The sequence below is a fragment of the Malurus melanocephalus genome, unplaced genomic scaffold, assembly GCF_030028575.1.
Source record: "Malurus melanocephalus ecotype Western Australia unplaced genomic scaffold, MMel_1.1 scaffold_318, whole genome shotgun sequence".
NCBI lineage: Eukaryota > Metazoa > Chordata > Aves > Passeriformes > Maluridae > Malurus > Malurus melanocephalus.
In genome coordinates this window covers 296,400-312,974 of record NW_026623550.1, presented here as the reverse complement: position 1 = coordinate 312,974, position 16,575 = coordinate 296,400, and the positions used below count along the sequence as shown (strand labels likewise).

General features: G+C 59.0%; 2 protein-coding genes across 5 annotated transcripts; one reads left to right on the top strand and one right to left on the bottom strand.

Annotated features, from left to right (window-relative positions):
• The first annotated feature begins 2,989 nt into the window (after window positions 1-2,989).
• Window positions 2,990-10,968, top strand: RNF126 (ring finger protein 126). Its single transcript, XM_057377515.1, has 9 exons — window positions 2,990-3,135; window positions 5,809-5,867; window positions 7,127-7,190; window positions 7,685-7,926; window positions 8,469-8,537; window positions 8,623-8,692; window positions 8,910-9,003; window positions 9,427-9,542; window positions 9,748-10,968. Exons 1-9 carry the CDS (start codon window positions 3,061-3,063, stop codon window positions 9,898-9,900), a joined length of 942 nt encoding a protein of 313 aa, XP_057233498.1. The 5' UTR covers window positions 2,990-3,060; the 3' UTR covers window positions 9,901-10,968.
• A 111-nt stretch (window positions 10,969-11,079) lies between these two features.
• Window positions 11,080-16,381, bottom strand: FGF22 (fibroblast growth factor 22). 4 transcript variants are annotated; one of them, XM_057377519.1, is made up of 3 exons: window positions 16,115-16,381; window positions 13,368-13,467; window positions 11,080-13,130 (listed from the first exon to the last, which is right to left on the bottom strand). In XM_057377519.1, exons 1-3 carry the CDS (start codon window positions 16,350-16,352, stop codon window positions 12,905-12,907), a joined length of 564 nt encoding a protein of 187 aa, XP_057233502.1. In that variant the 5' UTR covers window positions 16,353-16,381; the 3' UTR covers window positions 11,080-12,904. The 4 variants fall into 4 exon arrangements, with proteins under 4 accessions (XP_057233502.1, XP_057233500.1, XP_057233501.1 ...); XM_057377517.1 differs by having other exon boundaries at window positions 13,364-13,467; window positions 16,115-16,363; XM_057377518.1 differs by having other exon boundaries at window positions 11,080-13,127; window positions 13,364-13,467; window positions 16,115-16,363.
• Window positions 16,382-16,575: the final 194 nt, after the last annotated feature.

The window sequence follows — 16,575 nt, the reverse complement described above, 5'->3', positions numbered from 1 at the left end:
CATCTGCCACACAGCCCCTGTCAGCCAAAGAGACTCATTGCTTGGCCCAGGCTGGCAGTTGTTAGAAAAGCATGTTTTTCGCATTAAAATTTCCCTTGAAGAACAATGGTTTAAACCGAGCATTAAAAAAAAAAAAAAAATAGGGCAAAGAATCCAATGAGAGAGAAAAGGAAAAGAAAAGGAGGATTTTTGGTGGAGCCCAAAAGCAGCCCCCTGAGACCACGAATTTCCTCTGAGCTCCTGCGCTTTGGCTGCTCCCTGGGGAAGGCGAACAGCACAGCAGGACCACCAAGAGGCCACCAGGGATCGGAGCCATGCGGGGCTGGGGACCACCCGCCACCAGCATCCTCCAGACCTCACAGCCYGGTGCCGGTGAGGACGAGACTGTGCCTGCGCCGCTGCTCCCGGGTCACCSTGAGCTGCTGGAGCGCTGCCAGGCGGGATCCGGAGCCGGAGGTGTGAGATGAGGTGGGGGATGTAAATCTCCCGATCTGTCTGAGCGAATTCAAAGGAGGCCGATTCAAATCCGCCGTGACACGACTGGCTCGGGGCGGGTAGACGATCCCTTGCAGTGTCTGTAAGGAATCTCGCCGCTTTCCTTTGAGTGGCCTCCAATTTATTAATTAAAATAGGCAATTATATATGATGTGGGGTGGAGGGGGAGCAGGGAGACCAGCTGCACCAGTTATTCTCACTTGGCAGGAACTGCTCTGGAAGCTGTTCTGGCTCCAGGAGGTGCTTGTGCTTCCCAGGGCTCAGGGCAGAGCTTGGCATGAGCCCGTGAGCATCCAAAATTTGGGCAGCGTGGGGGCTTCACCTCCTGCCTCCAGTTTAGGAACACGGATCCAGAGGGCAGGAGGGATCCCTGTGACCCCCTGAGGTTCCCAGAGGGACACGTGTCCCCTCCACAGCTCAGCCCAGATGGGATGGTGACTCCGAGCAGCCGGAGAAGCCTCCCACCCTGTCCTACCCCCTCAAACAATGGGAGCCCTGGGAGATTTTCCGCCGCCCTCAGCCAAGCCYGCCGCTCTTCCCGAGCGGGGTGGCCGATTTGGGAGCGGGCTCTGTCTAAGGATGACTCGATACTACCTGGGGAGGTGTCACCTCCTCGTCAGCCCTCTCGGCTGAGGGTGCAGTTCACCTTTCTGCAGCACCCGTGGGAAAATCCTTCCCCGGGTGACTCAAATCTTCTGCGGAGCAGACGCAGCTTCCTTGGAGACAGGACACAGATCCCCTAAACCTGGGGTGCCAGAGCGGCAGCAGAGACGGGGCGCACCTGCCCAGGGACCCCCATGGCCTCGATGGAGAGAAATTGTGGCTGGGGAYAAAATCAGGGTGTGGGGCTGCCTGGGGGTCTCAGAGAAGAGGGATCCCCTCTCCATGCTCAGCCCCAGCTATGAGAGATGGGCAGGGGACTTTGTCGCTCACAGGCAGAGGCTGCAGTCCTGACATGGAGCTTTTTCCCCATGGAAGCGCACCCCAACAGCCGAGGGAGCCTTTTTGGGGGACATTTCCCACTGCTGCGCGCTGCCCTTATCTCCTTGAGCATCCATATCCGCTGCCATTTGCATCCCAACGAGTGCTGCCACGTTCAGCTTCCACAGCTCCTGCGTCAGGGAATTCCAGAGGGACAAAGTCAGTGCAGCCGGATCCTTTCTCCCCCCTTCTCCCCATCCCACAGGCACCCGGCGCTCATTTGATCAAGTGGCAACTTGTCCTCCGACCGTCAAACAGRGCACGGAGAACCGCGGGGAAGGAGCTTCCCTTGGGGTGTGAAATGCCCCATCCGGAGCCGCAGGCTCTGCGTGGACGCTCCGGGCTCTGTCTGGCTCCCGGCTGGGTCAGGACGCACTGTCTGGACCCACCTCGTGAATAAAAGGTTTACGGGAGCAGCAGTTTCCTCATCGGTTGTAAATAAATGCCTCATCAGCGGCCGGGATCATCGATCAGCAGCTGAGCTCTGTCCCGCAGCCGCGATTCCCGCASCACAACTATTGACCGCTGACCCAGCCCTCAAGAGCTGTGTCCCACCAGTTTAGGACGTCTCATCCCATCCCTGCGGGGAGCAGAGACCTGCCGAGCTTTCCAGGGCTCCACAAATCCCTCCCCGGCTCCATCACCCGGCAAAGCGGGAGCGGCGAATCCTGGGCTGAAGATGCCACCTGCTGGGAGCGGGGCTGGTGTGGCGGGCTCAAACGCCGAGATCCCACAGCCTAACCATGCAGAACCCTTAAAACCCCATTGTTTTGCCACCCCAACCCCACCCCGCAGCCTCATCATCCCGCCAAAACCTCACAATGGCATGGATATCCTAAAACCTCACCCCAAAGCCACACCACCCCAAAATTCCAGCTCGGCGGTGCTACACAACATCCTTTGAGGTTTGGGACCCCAGTGAGAGCCAGGCAGACCCTCTGTTCTCTCAAAAACTGCTGGGGAAACCCTGACCCTGAACCGAGCTCCAAATCCCGAAAATAGATTCCACCTCTCACCCCCCAAAAACCTTCCCAGCACCCGCCAGTATCCAAGGGASAACTGAGCCCCAAACTGAGAGGCTTCTGCCAAAATGGAACATTACAGTTCTTTTGTGGCTATTGCAACTTTAAGTAGTTACTGCGATTTTCGCTGATTTTCACCCTTTTTTCCTCGTTTCGAGGGACTCAACCTCTCCCCAGCTCACTTTTTCCTCTTTTAATAAATATATAAATAGATCAGTAAGGCAGCTTTTGAGCTGATATTTTAAAGCTCGGGGGGGGGGCTGGAAGAAGGATCAGGACCCCGGGGAGAGGGAGACGGAGAAATTTGGGGGTGAGTTCCCGGAATTTGGGGTTCCCGGAATCGGGGGATCCAGTCCCGCTGCTCTCAGGCCACGCCCACTCTCATTATATGGTAARGACACGCCCACTCACCTTATATGACGAAAGCCCCGCCCCCGAATAAGCCCCGCCCCTGAATCCCTTCGCCCCTTTCCGCGTTTGCGCCGCGCGATGTCCCGTGTCCCCCCTCGGCCGCCGTCGGCGCCGCGGCGCGCGCGGGGGGCGGGGCCGGCGGGTAGGGAAGATGGCGGAGGCGTCGCCGCAGCCGGGCCGGTTCTTCTGCCACTGCTGCTCGGCTGAGATCGCCCCGCGCCTTCCCGTGAGCGGGGCACCGGGGAGGGCTGCCGGGGCGGGCGGGATGGCGGGCAGGGCCGGGCGGGGGCCCCGAGGGCGCGGGCACGTGGGGGCGAGGCCTGAGGGGCCCAGGGGGCCTGAGCGGCGGRGAGGCGGGGGGTGCCCTGTGGGGCTCCACCCGTGGCACCGGGGCTCGGCGGGATCCGGAGCGAGGCAACGGGGCTGCGGGGAGTGGGGCTGCTGAAGGGAGCGGGCCGGCCTGGCCGAGGGGCAGCAGCCGGGAGAGCCGCGGCGGGGGCGGCGCGGCGGGAGGGGCCCTCGGCCCTGTTGGGACCGGGCGCGGGGGGCCCGGCGGTTCGAGCGCTCCGGCTGCCCCGCGGGGAACGGCTGGGCCCCGCCGAGGAGCCGGTCTGGGGCGGGGAGCAGCCCCAGGGTCCCGGTGTGGCACCCCCAGCTCGGGCAGTGTGACCTTACCCGGAGCCGAGTGAAGCGCCGCGGGTGGCGGGGGGGWTTCTCGGTCGTTCCTCAGGAGGGTTTAATGAACACGAGAAAAGCCCCGCGGTGSTGGCGGCTGAGAGCAGGGAGGTGCAGGGGTAACACGTAGGCAGAAGTGYTGTGTAGGCACCTGGGCAGGTGCTTTAATCACAGACTGAAATCCAGCGTGTGCCGAACCTGGATTTTCCACCCCCTGGTGTGGGTGGAAAAGGAGTGTGCGATGTTGGGGAGGRATTGGTGGATCACCTGCTCTTCTGGCCGGTGTCGAGAGATGTTAAATTTGCTTTGGAGGGTCCTGCCGGTCTCTGTCCTGACACTTTTCACGCGTCTTGTCCCAACAAGGCATTGCTGGTTGATGACGCTGATCTTGAAAAGCCCCCGAGGGCAAGCAGAGCTGTCCCTGCCGGGGGTGGATGGTTTGTGATGAGTGATTTGTTCTTTTGCCCTCCTGTTTGGGTTAGGGTGGGCTGTGCTGGGGGCTCCCAGTTCGCTTGGAAGAGTGAGGACAAACCCTGACTGTGTTCCTGCCGAGCACACGAGGGCTGTGGGCAGGGGACGAGGGGAACCGGGAATATCTGTAATTTATTTCTGTTCAAACACCCCGTGCTGGGCCGTGCTCACATCTGGTTGTGTGCACTTGGCTGGGCACACCTGGCTGTGCCAGCTGGGTACCCTTGGCCAACCTGGGCCAGGCAGGGAGTGTGTCCTGTGTTTGGGGGTTTAGGACTGAGTAACTGTGAGTTCATGAGTTTGTTTTGGGGCTCCAGGTTCACCCAGGTTTCACTCACCATCTGCAGATGAAGCGCCCAGAGCTGCCAAAGGAGGGACTCAAACAGCCCTTTGAACAACAAACTTTGACATTTGTGCTGTTCCAGCTGCAGAGGAATGTGCTGATCCCTGTGCTGGGAGCTGGCTGTGTGCACACAGACACACAACACAACACATAACAGCTCCCTGGAGCTGAGAGGAGCAGGGCGCTCAGGCCACGGTCATTCACCCCCGTGCCATGTGTGTCACCAGCAGTTTGTGCTGGTGGGAAGCAGAGCAAAGGGGATTTCACGGGCAAGAAGAGGATTCATGGGCTCACACAGGAGTCCCTGAGCTCAAACCTGTGTCAGTGGTGCAGAGCTGGTTGTTTCACAGCAGCAGATGGGGAGTCCTGCGTGGGAGAGGGAGCAGCCACCTCTCCCAGTCTGTTCCTGGGCCGTGGAGCTCCTGTATCTCCCTGGGCAGGCAGGGCACATGCAGTGGCTCCTTCCCTGGGGTTTTATCAGGGTTGGCTGTGGGAGCCAGAGGAATGACCCCAAGGGCCTTATCAGCAGCCTCAGCTCCTTGGGGGAATCCCTCAGTCTGGCTAAGGGCTGTGCCAGTTCCAACGCAGCAGCAAAGGGAAGTGGCATTATTTTTAGAAGCTCTTAAATGCCTTCTGTGCTGAGCATGGCTCTGCCAGCACAGGGATTTGGGGTGGTGTGTGCACAGGGATTTGGGGTGGTGTGTGCCTGCTGTGGGGCAGGGGATGGGATTGGCTCAGTGGTGCTACTGTTTCTCGAGCATTGGAAAGCAAAGCAGTTCCCTTTCAGGGTCTCCAGCATTTTGGGCTGCCCAGGACAGGGTGGTTGTAGAGGATAAATTCCTCATTGGCCTCAGGAATCAGGAGGAAGTGACTGTCACTGGCATTGCACACTCAGGTTGTSTGTCCCAACGTGCTCTGCAGTCAGTGCCCAGGGGACTGGGGTGGCCACAGGTCTCTGTGGTGAGCTCTGGGCATGGGAGTGTGAGCTCCTGGCTGCAGAATGACCCAGTGTGCTGTGAACCCAAGGGTGTGTTAGTGACAGGGGCCATTCAGCCTCCTTGAGCACCTCCTTGAGCTGCTGCCATTCTCACATTGTTGCCTACTCCCCAAAACATGCAGCTGTGGCAAAGTCTGAGGGCTGCTGCGAAGGGAGCATTGGGGTTTCACTTTCACTTCACCAAGTGTCTRTACTGAGGATTAATCAGCATCACCCTCATCATTCTTAAGCTGAGCTCCCACAGGCTCAGGCCCGAGCTGTGGTCTCTCTGGCTCAGGAAGGCAAATGTTGGGGTTTGGGGTCTCTCATGGCATGTGCTGGGGATGACAGGCCACAGGACCCTCCCACCCCATCACACCCTGCAGCTCTGAGGTACCACTTCCTTCTCTCATCCAGCCTGTCTTCTCCTGCAGGACTACATCTGCCCACGGTGTGAGTCTGGTTTTATTGAAGAGCTTCCCGAGGAGCCAAGGTAATGTGCTGCCCCAGGGGCTGGTGCTCGAGTGAGCCTGAGCTACTTTGCTCTCTTCGTAGTTCAAAGGCAATATTTGATATAAAATACACTGTTTSTATTGCTTCTGCCCAAGTTTTGGTTCATCTTTCCTCACTTTTGGAATACAGTGCTTTGTTGGCAGAGTTAGCATCCACAGGCCAGTCTGCCATGGGAATGCCGTGTCCTCCTGAGCATCTGACGTCTCTGCTGAGGGGCGGGGCAGGAATGGTTGGATTTCAAACAAACATAAAGAAGCAGTAGGGAGGCTTTCCCTGTGGTGTGTGGTAACTGTGACCTGATGTGAGTCATCAGGGCAGAGATAACCCCAGAGAGAGGGAATGGGGAGTGCATGGACACCTCTGTGTGAGTGGTGACTGTGYTGGGGATGAAGAGCAAAACATTGTGGCCGAGACTTTGGACTCTGCCCTGGAGCAGTGAGGTCTGTGTTTCTGTGCTGCACTGCTGCTGCTGGTGGCAGGAGCAGCAGGAATGTCCTAAAATGTTTGAGTCATTGTGGGTCCCAGCTCTGACTGACCCCAGGATGGGCTATGGGCAGTGCAGGGGCTGGGGGCAGTGGGTGTTGCTGCCTGCTGATTGTGGTGATCTGCGTGGCCTGGGGCTTCTGCACTTACCAGCTGATGTTTGGTTTGACCACACCAACCCTGGTGCCTGAAAATGCATCCTGACTATTTTGRTGATTCCCCGTGGCCTTGGGAGAGTCGTGCAGTCGCTGAATTTCAGCGGTTTTAGTGCTGGGAATGCAGAACTGGGTTCTGACCAGCAAACGTTCCTGCAGCTCTGAAAGAAAGCAGAAGTCTGACAACATCAGGAGTTTTCCCAATATCCTGAGCCGTTGRGTCACGTGCCTCTGCAGTAGAGAAGTTTCTTTGATTCAAGATTAGACTTACGTGTCTTGGGGTCACAGCGATCAGCGTTTGTGCCTTAAGTCTTCCTGGTGTTCTGGAGGATTAGCTGGTGTGTTTGAGATGGATTGTGGGGAAATCCTTGCTTGACATCATGGTTCAGGCACTTCAGCCTCATGAGATCTAATAGAGTAGGGAGAAATGGGTGAGGATGTGGGAAAATGAAGAGTTTGGGGAGGGAGATCAGAAAATCAGCAGCTGAGGGAGGATCAGATTCTGTTGAACTGCCCCTGCCCTGGGGGTGGGAGGGGAGTGGGGCTGAAAAGCCTTGGAAGCTGCTATGAGAAGATTACCAGCACTCTTCATTCCCCACAGGAATACTGACAATGAGACCAGCTCCTCTACAACAGCCACTGATCAGAGCAGGCATCCTTTTGAGGTGAGCAAGTCCTTCCTCTCTTCCAACACCTTCTGCTCTGCTGTTGGATTGTTTTTTCAATAGTGCATTGTTTAAATGTTCCCCAGATCATGACAGAATTTGGAAAGGAGGAATTAATATCCTCCACATGCTGCTCCTGAGATCTCTGCATACCATATTTTTGCTGCGTGTGTTACGTAGGACCATCACTCGTGGCTGATTCCCGTTGTGAGGGGGCTCAGCAGGATTTGGAGAGCAGGATTTGGGTGTGTTGCTATGCAGTAGCCTCAGCTCGGAAGCAGCAGTGACACACCAAAGAGAAATCAGGGAACTGTGATAATTTCTGCCTTCATGTGCAGTTTCAGGGTTCCTCACCAAGCTGCTGCTGAGGGTGCTGGTCCCAGTGTCACCCAGGCACTGTGGRGGTCACTGTGGGCGGCTCATGGGACACCGTGGGAGCCGAAAGCTGCTTCTCCTGTTGTCACAATCTGTTCTCTKCATTCCCTCCCTCCCAGAACGTGGATCAGCACTTGTTCACCTTGCCCCAGGGCTATGGCCAGTTTGCTTTCGGCTTCTTTGACGACAGCTTTGAGTTTCCCTTCGGGTCCAACGTGCAGCAGGAAGACAACCGGGACTCGGAGAACCGGCGGGAGCGCGAGCACCAGTCCCGGCACCGCTACGGAGCCAGGCAGCCCCGCGCCCGCCTGGCCACACGCCGAGCCTCGGGCAGGCACGAGGGTGTCCCCACACTGGAAGGGTGAGAATGGCTCTGGGGCCTGAGGAGGGAACCCTGTTGTTCCTCATTTTTCTCCTGGTTTTGGGGAGTGGCACCTCAAAACTCTCCAGCGCTGCTGTGGGTGCCATCTATGTCCCCATATGAGCCTTTTTCGGGTCTTATGGGGCTGTTTCAGCTGAGTAGTGATGTGGACCATGGCTCAAAGTTTGTCCTGTAATGGGAAAACATTCCCTGGTCATTGCCAGTTTTTGCCAAAAATTTTTGCCAGTTTTTTGTACTTGTTCTGAGGGGAAACAGAAGAAAACACCAGACAGTGTTTGTGTAAGAGCATCCTGGGAGCCCCTTGCCATCATGTCAGGAATTGTCCCCTTACAAATGAAATACTGAAACTATATCAGTGGTTGATCACTCCATAAACTGTAATTGCTGTGTAGGGTACTTTTAATTTCCCCCAGTACTGTGACAGTATTCAGCTTATTCAGCCTCTCCCTTCGTGTTGGGGTGCTGGGCTGGATGCCAGCAGACTTTAATTCTTACACAATCCYGATTTTCTTGTCTTTCAGAATTATCCAGCAGCTGGTCAATGGAATTATTGCACCAACCACAATTCCAAACTTAGGCCTGGGCCCTTGGTGAGTTGGAGGATGTGCTGCTCTCTCTCTGACAGTGTCTCATTGATGCTCCAGGATGAACTCACTTGCTGTCCTTGTTCTTCAGGGGAGTCCTGCACTCAAATCCGATGGACTATGCTTGGGGTGCCAACGGCCTGGATGCGATTATCACACAGGTAAAACTGRGATTTTCCACAGTCTCCATCCTCCTGTGCAGTGCTGCAGGAGGAGTAACACCTGTGGTGGTGTGGGGAACAAAGGGCTGCAGGTGCAGGAATGGGAACTGAGGTCCGCAATGCAGGGTCCAAATGTCCTGGCTCAGGAAACGAGTGGATTCTGTGTGCTGCTGAGCTCACCTCTCTCTTCTGCCTGCCTGGCCGGTTGTTTTTCCAGTTACTGAATCAGTTTGAAAACACTGGACCGCCGCCAGCGGACAAAGAGAAGATCCAAGCCCTCCCCACCATACAGATCACACAGGAGCACGTAGGTACGTGTCTGCTCCAGGGAGCTGTGCACAGAGTGCTCCCTGGAAGCTCTGTGTAATGTTTCCTTGGGGTTTGAATTCTGTCTGCTTGTACCTTTGAGGCATAAAACATTTCAAAGTGGGGAGAGAGCTGAAGGGGCTCTGTTACACTGACACGCACAAAAAAAAGAGCATTGTTGTTGGATTTGCCCCGAGGAGGTTGTGAGAAGTTCAGTGTGGATAGAGATAAAAAAGCAGAAGGGAAGGAAAGGATGAGGCAAACCCAGGGCAGGGGGAAGTGGGGTGATACTGTGGGGACTGCAGAGCGCCAAGCTTTCCTGCTGACAGGGATGGAGCAGCAGTGGAGAAGGGGAGGGCGATGATGGATCCTGAATCGGGAGCTTTGCATGTTGCTCAGCTGGGCTTGGCTTTCCCTGTGTGATGCAGATTCCGGGTTGGAGTGCCCTGTGTGTAAGGAAGACTACACAGTCGGGGAGAACGTGCGGCAGTTACCGTGCAATCACCTGTTCCACGACGGCTGCATCGTCCCGTGGCTGGAGCAGGTGAGTGTGCAGCACTGGGGGCTTTGTCTGCTCCTGCTGCCCTCTGTAAATATTTTCCTGCCTCCATGATGAGGCCTGAGCACAAGCAGCCTTTGGTCGGAGGATGGAGTGTGATCCCAGCCCATTCCTCGAGTGCTGCTCCCCTATTGTGTTTCTAATCCCGTTTCCCRTATTTCTTGTTTTGTTTTCTGTCTGCTCCCCAAAGCATGACACGTGTCCCGTCTGCCGGAAAAGTTTAAGTGGACAAAACACTGCCACAAACCCCCCAGGACTCACAGGGATGAACTTCTCGTCATCCTCCTCCTCCTCCTCTTCCTCCAGCTCACCAAGTAATGAAAACTCATCGAACAACTCATGAATCTTAACGCACCCTCTGTCCCCGGGGCCCTTCCAATGTTCCCTCTCCCTCCCTGGCCACCACGTGCAGCCAAAGGGGCTTCCAGAGCAGAGCAAGGGGAGGGGACGAGGCAGGAGCAGAGCCCCCAGAATTTCCTTTTGATTTCTGAAGACACGGAGACTCTGGGTCCTTCAGAGATGAGAAGCCTCAAGTTCTGTGATGAAAAAGGGGGGAAAAGAGCTCTGTCTGTCAATAAAAACATCCTCTTTGCGTGGACTTTACCCATTGCAGTGCGAGGCTGCTGCGCTCCCCGGCTGGGAACCCCGAGGTGCTGAGCGAGTGGTTGAATCCCAAATGGAAAGGTTGTTTGTATGGGTTTGAATTTGAGGTCCCTTTCTTTTATTTCTTTTGCTCCTCCTCCCCTTGGATACTTATCTTTTCTGCTTTGGAGATTGAAGTCTAAAACGGAAGCATAAGGATACTGCCTCCCCTCCCCCAGGATCGCCGTCTGGGGAGGACCAATAGCTGTCACTGAAACAGGAACTCTCAAGTAGACCCCGGGATCCTTCCCTGTCCCATCTCAAGTCCCTTTTATTTCTCTTTATAGCCTCACCCGCTGATACTCAACACTGAAAGGGGTTTTTATAATCTTAAATTATTACTGTTGTCAATAAATGGACATTTCAGCTCTGCGAGCCGTTATGCATGATTTGAGGAGAGCTACAGGGTAAGCTCTGAGGCCACCAAGCTGTCCTGCCTTCCCCCGGGCAGGCTGGGCCTCTCTGAGCCCTCCTGCGTGCCGGGAGCTCCGGTGGGAGCCACTGCCAGCCTGTGGATCACTGCACAGGTGGCCAAGGATCGCAGCTGGAAGCATCCTCGCCTGGTCTTTTCTATTTTTTACACCTCCTTCCCCTTCAGTCCTGCCCTCCTCGCAGCCGGGGCAGGTTGTTCTGCTGGGCCAACATGGGACTGGGTGTGTGCAGCAGAACGAGGACCAGCAAAATCTCATTGTGACCGAGTAATTGCCAGGAAAACAACATTTTGGAGAAAAAAAAAATGTATTGCAAAGCTACTTAAAATAGAGCTGATTAAAACAAGGAGAGAGAGACAAATACCCAGGTATGTTTGTGACTCAGTTTCTATGAGGGAGCTGGAGCTCGGAGAATGACAAGAATGTCACCGGAGCGGGCAGTGACTCCCTGCTGTGTCCCTGCTTCCCCGACCTGGAGGCACGAGAGAAGCAGAGCCCTGGTGCTCTCACCATCCATCATCAGGAGACCCTTCCCCTTCCATGGACTTGGGGTGGTCAGGAGGTCTCCTGAAGGGCTGGGGGTCCGTGATGGTGCCACGTGTTGGGACTGTGCTGTGGCAGAGCCAGAGCAGACAAGGGAGAACCTGCCCCCAAAGGAGCTGCCCTGGGAGTGGGTGGAGGGTTCGGCAGTTTGGGGGGTTCCCTGCCTCTCCCTCAGCTTTTGGGGTGCTGGGAGTGGGCTGGGGCTGCTGGGGAAAGTGCTGGCTCCAGCACAGCTTGGGTGTCTTCTAAAGCAGCATCACCCCAGRACCTGGCCCTTCCAAGAGCTTCCTAGGAAGGGATGAGCCTTCTATAGGAGGGGAAGGATGATTTGGCCTTTCTTGAGCCATTTCAGAACACAAGAAGTTGGTTTGTTGGAGAAAGTGTCACCAGCTGTGCCGGGGCCAGGGGCTGGCAGGGAGCAACTTGCCCGGACTGTTTTTCCTCCTTGGCTTGGCCGGGCAGCGCGGCGGCGCCTTTCATCTCACAGGAGGGTTTATCTCAGGACTGGTGTGTCGGGGTTAATGGCTCATCCTCTGCCGGGGGTTGAGCCAGAAGCCTGGGCTGGTGAGGTGGGTGGCAGCAAGAAGGTCCTGGCTGAACCTGYGTGTGTCCGTCGGCTGACCCGACACCGAGGGAAGGCTTTGCTGTTTAGTCACCGGAACRAGAAACGTGGAAAAACCTTCCCTCTTCTGCTGTGTTTCAGCTGTGACAGGGAGTTCCTGGCTCCCCCAGGTGCTCAGGGATGATTTTTCATGCATGAGCAGTGCTCAGATGGGTTTCAAGCGGGCAAAGCAAAGTCCCTGGTGGGTGCATGGCAGGTGCTGCCCACCCGGCAGGGACTCACCACAGCCACCACACAGTTAACACGGTGCCTSTTCCCTCTCAGACTCGTTTGGAGCTGGTTGGGTCAGAAATGGAACGAGTTTGGTGGTTTTTGCTGGGGCCATTGCTCTGTCTGATGTGACAGTGACCGGGCTGCTGGGGCTGGCCACAGCAGGTGTGAGGTGGCACAGGGATGTACCCTGGCCAGGAGGCTGAGGTGCAGGTGCTATTCCTGGCCATGCTGCCCTCCAGGTGAGGGGCTGGTCCTCACCACTGTCCACTGTCCCAGCTCTATTTTTGTTGGGGATGATGGCGTGGAGTTGGGCTGCAGCCTGGCAGGCAGGGACAGCCCAGGAGCAGTGTCTGCCTGAGGATCAGGGCTGGCTCCTGCTCCCTCTGCTCCCTCCTTTGTGCTGCTGAACCASCATTGCTGTTTTTCTGCAGGGTGGGTGGGGGTCGATGAAAAGCTGGATGTGGCAAGGGACCAGCTGGGCTCCTYGCCAATGGCAGCAGGGATGACACTGGTGGCTGCAGCCACAACCACAGGGGAGCCAATCCCTCCCATCCCGAGCCAAGTTCACCATCAAAGCTCCAACACCTGCTCCTGTTCCATGCCATGAACACAGCTTTAATTGCCACGGGTGCTGGGACACAGACAACCTGCTGCTACATCCCAGCCCTGCAGAGATGCCATTAGCAGATCCTGGCCCCTGCTCTGGCCACGCTCCCTGGCTCTGCACCGGGAGAACTGTGGGAGAGCCCCAGCCCTGCGCAGCTGAGTCTGGAGCATCTGCCTTCCACATCCATCCTCTGCCATGCATTAAAAATAAAACAATAAATAGCAAAAAATAGATATGTACATAAATAAAAGAACCCTTTTTTTTTTTTTTGTTTTGTGGTTATTTTTTCCTACAGGACCGTCTGGATCTGCCCGTGGCGTTCAGCTGACGAGGATGGGGAGGAAGTGTGTGGAGAGGTGCTGCCGGCGTGTCYTGCCCCCTCGCTGTGGCCTGCCCTTGCTATTGAGCGAGAGGAACATGGGGCGGCCGCGGTGCCGCCAGTGCAGTGACGCGTAGGTGTTGTAGCCGTTCTCTTCGATGCGCTCCGTGAACTTGCAGTTGGGGCTGAACTCCTTCTGGCAGGAGAGGGAAGGGGGTGAGGGGTAGCTATGCTCAGCTGGGGCCCGTCGGACCCCGAGAGTGGGGCAGGGCAGGACCCCAGCTCCTCCCCGGGGGACAGAGGGGCTTGGTGGGTGCAGTCCCCTGCTGGGGAGCAGGTCAGGGCATGGGAAACCAGCACCCTGCTCCAAGTCTGCCCTGAGCCTCTGACCCTGGTGCGCTCCCTCCCAGGAGGCAGCGTCCGACCTACCGACCCGTAGAGCCTCCCCCGCTTGTTCATGGCCAGGTAGAAGCCGGTGTGCACCGCYCGGATGGCCACGACGCCGACACGCACTGACCGGATCTCGACGATGCCTGCGGGACAGGGAAGCATGGAATGAGCCAGGGAGCGACATGCGACCACCCCGACCTCCCCTGCCCCAATGCTGGGTCTGTGGCCACAGCGCTCCCCCACCGGGACAGAGTCGCTGATCCTCACCCAGACCCAGAGCAGCCAGGGCTGCAGCCCAAGCTGGGAGTGGGAGGGGGAACCTCTGATCCAAGGAGGGTTTGATCTTTACTCCTCTCCTTCCCAAGGTCCAGCCGCTTCCAGGAGCTGGGCTGTGCGGGAGCGATGCCAAGCTCAACCTCCCGTGTGTCCATCCCCAGCGCGCCCGCAGTGCCCCGGGGACCTGACCCGCCTCCCGCAGCCACCAGTCCAGCACACGGAGGGCACTGAGGCTGGCGTGGCTCTTGGAGGGGCAAAGTGTGCGTGGGGGTGGCAGTGACGGCACACGCGGTGGACAGAGGCACGGAGGGGCAGGATGGTGCCACCCACGGATGCCCGATTGCCTGGTGGCACAAGCGTGGGCACGCGTGCCCAGCACTGCGGGCATTGCAGGACATGGGGATGAGCCCGGGGGACGGCTGCAGCCGGGCTGTGAAGCCGCAGCTGGGCTGGAGCGCGTGTGCCCCGACCGCCGAGCTCCGGCTCGGCCGCTAATGGGAAAGGCATGTGGTCAGACCAGCGGTTCTGGCACGGGAAACACCCAGAGCATCGTCAGGACCTTCGGATTCCGGCGCTGCCTCACGCCGGCCGGCCCGGAGTGCCGCTGCCCGCCCTGTCGCCCGCCAGGCACACGGCGSAGTGCGAAGGGGAGAAGGAATGTCCAGCGAGAGCAATGTGGGCAGGGCAGCAGGAAGGGCCGGAGCCGCAGCAGGATTTGCCCCGGCTGGAGAGGGTGGGAGGGCACGCAGAGGCTCTGGCTGGCGGTGGCACACACAGCGTGGGGGCTTGCAGTCCCCTGGGCAGCGGCTTTCACCAGGCACCAACCTCCCGGCGTTGCTGGCATTCCCGGGCATCGCCTGCCTGCGGGAAGCTGGGAGTGGACAGGGTGGATACGGCACTGGGGCAGCGTGAGGGCTCCCAAAGCATTCGGCTCCTCAGGGATTTTCAGCCCACCCGCTCCGGTGCCGGCAGCCACTGGCACCCAGCAAAGCCACTGACGAGCAGCAGCGGAGGGGAAGGGCTGAGCGAATGCCKGCGAATCCGTCCCACTTGATCACTGTCTGGAGCTGCTGCTATTTATAAGGACTTGTGCTTTTCTAAAAATAACCCCCTCCTGTTCGCAGCGCCCCGGCCGGCTCTGCCGCCCTTTGTTCGCAGGTGCCCTGGCCAGAGCCAGCTCCCAGTGCTCCCAGTCTCACACTTAGCCCCAGAAGGGTCTCGAGGAGGCTGGGACAGAGGCAGGGCTTGAGGTGGGGGAGTCCCTGAGAGATCCCCCGCCACCCTGCAGCTGCCAGCGGGGCTGGTCCGGCAGCTTCTGCGAGGGCTGTGGAGCAGAGCCCGCGCCCAGCCCAGGCGCACACAGATAAGCAGAGTGAGCCCCGTGCACAGCCTGGAGCTGCTCCGCCTGCCAGGCCCCATGGCCACGCCGTCCAGGGAACGTGTTGGGGTGCTTTGTGCTGGCAAGGTGCCTGGTCGGGAGTCCCGACAGCCTCCGACACCGCAGGAGGATTCCCTGGGCTGGGCTTGGCTCCCATGTCCTGTGGCTGCTGGGAGATGTCCTGTGCTGGCCGGGAGAYAGGGCAGCCCCTGCTGGACCAGGACACGGGCTGAGGGGTGCTGCAACCCCCAAACCCCAAAGTCCTGTCAGGGATGCTCAGGCATCCCCCTTTCCCAAGGCCCCCCATATCCRACTGTCTTGCCAGCTGGGTCCCCATCCCTGGGTGCCCCCATCCCTGTCAGGATCACTGGACCCTGCACCCCGATGGGCACCTGCAGCCCTGACTCTTGCTGAAGTCACACAGTGACTGCCACGACCYTGGGGACTCTGTCCCTCTGCCCACCCGGCTGTCCCTGGCCGAGTCCCAACCCACTCTGCAGGCAGCAGCTGCTCTGTGGGAYCCTCCGACGGGGATGCTCTGCTCTCCCACAACCGAAGGATGCCCCGTTCTGGGACCAGCATCACCACAAAACTTCCTACATCCCTCCTCCTCCTCGGCATTTATCGCCCACAGTGTTTTYGTGGGTGACGATCAGATCCGGTCCATGAGGAAAGCAGGGCAGGGGGGCATTGTGCGTTGGCAGGATGACAACGGACAAAGAACCCCGGAGAGACCCCCTAGGACATCCCAGCTTCTGGGAAAGCAACTCCGGATCCCCGGGCAGTGCCCGCCCGCGTCCGCGCCCCTCTCATGGCTCCCGCGGTGCGGCGACGGGGGCGAGGGCAGCCGGAGCCGGTTGTGCTCGAGGAGCGGCGTGTCCCGGCCGCTCTCGCCCCGCTTCCCCCGGAGAAGGAGGCGCTTTGGCTGAGATTCCCCCAGCGGGAAGAGCCGCGGGCTCTCTCCGGGCCGGGCACGGAGGGGTCCGGTCGCCGTCCCGAGGCAGCTCCGTCCAACCTCCTCCCCGGTGCAGCCCCGGCAGCGCCCGCCTCTGCCGCAGCCCGGTCACCCAGCGGGATCGGGCTCTCCCGGATCCCGGCTCTCCCCGGTCCCGATCCCAGCCCCGGTCCCCACTCACTGCCCGGCCGCTCCCTCCAGCGCGTCCCCTCCACGCCGCCGCCGCCGTCGATGCGCAGGAAGAAGCGGGTGGCGGAGAAGAGCCGCCGCCAGCGCACGTCGCCCTCCAGGTGCCCGTAGCTGCGGGGGGGCCGCCGGCCGGTCCCGGTGGCACTGCCCGGCCCCGGCCCCGGTCCTGCCAGCACGGCGAGCGCCCCGGCGAGGCAGGCGGCGATGGCGGCGGGGCCCCCGCGCCTCATGGCGGCGGGCGATGGGCCATGGCCACGGCGGCGACCGGCGACCGGCCCCGACGGCGCGAGCGGCCAGGGATGGGCGGCCCGGGGCGGGGTGGTGGCGACGAGTGGGCGGGACGGGGGCTGGGGCGGTGCCTCCCATTCATAAATCGGCGCCCCGACGGCTGTCCCGGGTCACCGGCCGCGGTCAATCGCCTACGCCGGCGGGGCGTCCGGTTGGGGACCGCAC

Bases quoted from the DNA above. Each gene is read 5' to 3' on its own strand.
- RNF126 (XM_057377515.1), top strand. From the start codon at position 3,061: ATGGCGGAGGCGTCGCCGCAGCCGGGCCGGTTCTTCTGCCACTGCTGC. The intron at 3,136-5,808 runs GTGAGCGGGGCA...CTTCTCCTGCAG, and splicing joins AGATCGCCCCGCGCCTTCCC to GACTACATCTGCCCACGGTG. The intron at 9,543-9,747 runs GTGAGTGTGCAG...TGCTCCCCAAAG, and splicing joins TCGTCCCGTGGCTGGAGCAG to CATGACACGTGTCCCGTCTG.